The following is a 965-nucleotide window of genomic DNA, read 5'->3' as shown; positions in this document are numbered from 1 at the left end:
ACTCACGCTTTAAGGCTCCAATCTGGCCTCCACTGTGGACGGCCCCAGCCATGCCACGCAGAAATAACGTCTCCTGACTCCATACTCCCAGAGTGCGTTGTTCCCACACAAAGACTAAACTGAAACCAGTGGAGCACCTTACTCCATCTAACTACTCTGTCACATGAATTATCTCATTTAGCACCGATCTCTGATCCCTCGTTCACCCTGTGAGGGAGCCAAGTGTCTTCATTTTTAGCAGAGGCAACTGAGGTTCAGAGAGGTTAAGTATCTTGCCCAAGGTCACAGTTAGGAAGAGGCACAATTGGGATTTGAATTCCTGGATGTTGACCTCTAAGGTCCACATCCTTTCACTTCTATTGAGGGTGTGTTACAGGCCACACTGCTGTGCTTGGTGGTGTAAGGGGCCATCTGACCCATGAGGTTTGTTAGCTTTCTCAGGGCAAGATCCATCCCATTTGCTATTTGTATCCCCTTTGCCTAGTTCAGTGTCAGACACAGAATACTCTGCAGATGCGTGTGGAGTTACTTTAAAAGGTGTGGGTGGGAGTTTGGTGAGCAACGTCACTTGCCTATTACCAAGTACAGCAGAGGGCTTTTGAGGTGGAATCTTTGAGGTAGAAGGAAGGCCCATCCCCACCCTCTACCCTGCCCGCGCCCACCATTTCTGACTTGGGTTGGACTTGGCCGCTCTGAGTCTGAAAAGCAAAAACTCCTAAGCTTTTGGAGCTCTTTTGGTGAAGTGGGAATGAAGTCCAGGCTCGAGGAATGTGGTCTCCCTGCCTGCTGTCCCCTACCTCCTGTTCCTCACGTGCCTTCTCCCTGCTCTTGGCCCTTAGGATGAGCTGCGAAGCCAGGCAGCCGGCAGTGAGGGTGCCTGCTCCCTTGAGAGAACCTGCCCTCCTCCTCAGATACCCGCTCCTCGGGGCCACCTCTAGGCTCACCCTCAGTGCTGGCATCATCCA

The 965-nt window shown here is 52.2% G+C and overlaps 1 protein-coding gene across 1 annotated transcript in view; it reads right to left on the bottom strand.

The window, feature by feature from the left end:
• Positions 1 to 965, bottom strand: part of GALNT6 (polypeptide N-acetylgalactosaminyltransferase 6) — a 24496-nt gene that overhangs the window by 17194 nt on the left and 6337 nt on the right. Inside the window, 1 exon segment of the mRNA XM_006757069.2 lies at positions 945 to 965. This exon segment is cut by the window's right edge and continues 19 nt beyond it. Within this exon segment, the coding sequence (XP_006757132.1) occupies positions 945 to 965 (21 nt within the window).

Source organism: Myotis davidii, unplaced genomic scaffold, assembly GCF_000327345.1.
Source record: "Myotis davidii unplaced genomic scaffold, ASM32734v1 scaffold233, whole genome shotgun sequence".
Lineage (NCBI taxonomy): Eukaryota > Metazoa > Chordata > Mammalia > Chiroptera > Vespertilionidae > Myotis > Myotis davidii.
Note: the sequence above shows the minus strand (reverse complement) of the source record. Positions and strands in the feature narration are given on the sequence as shown.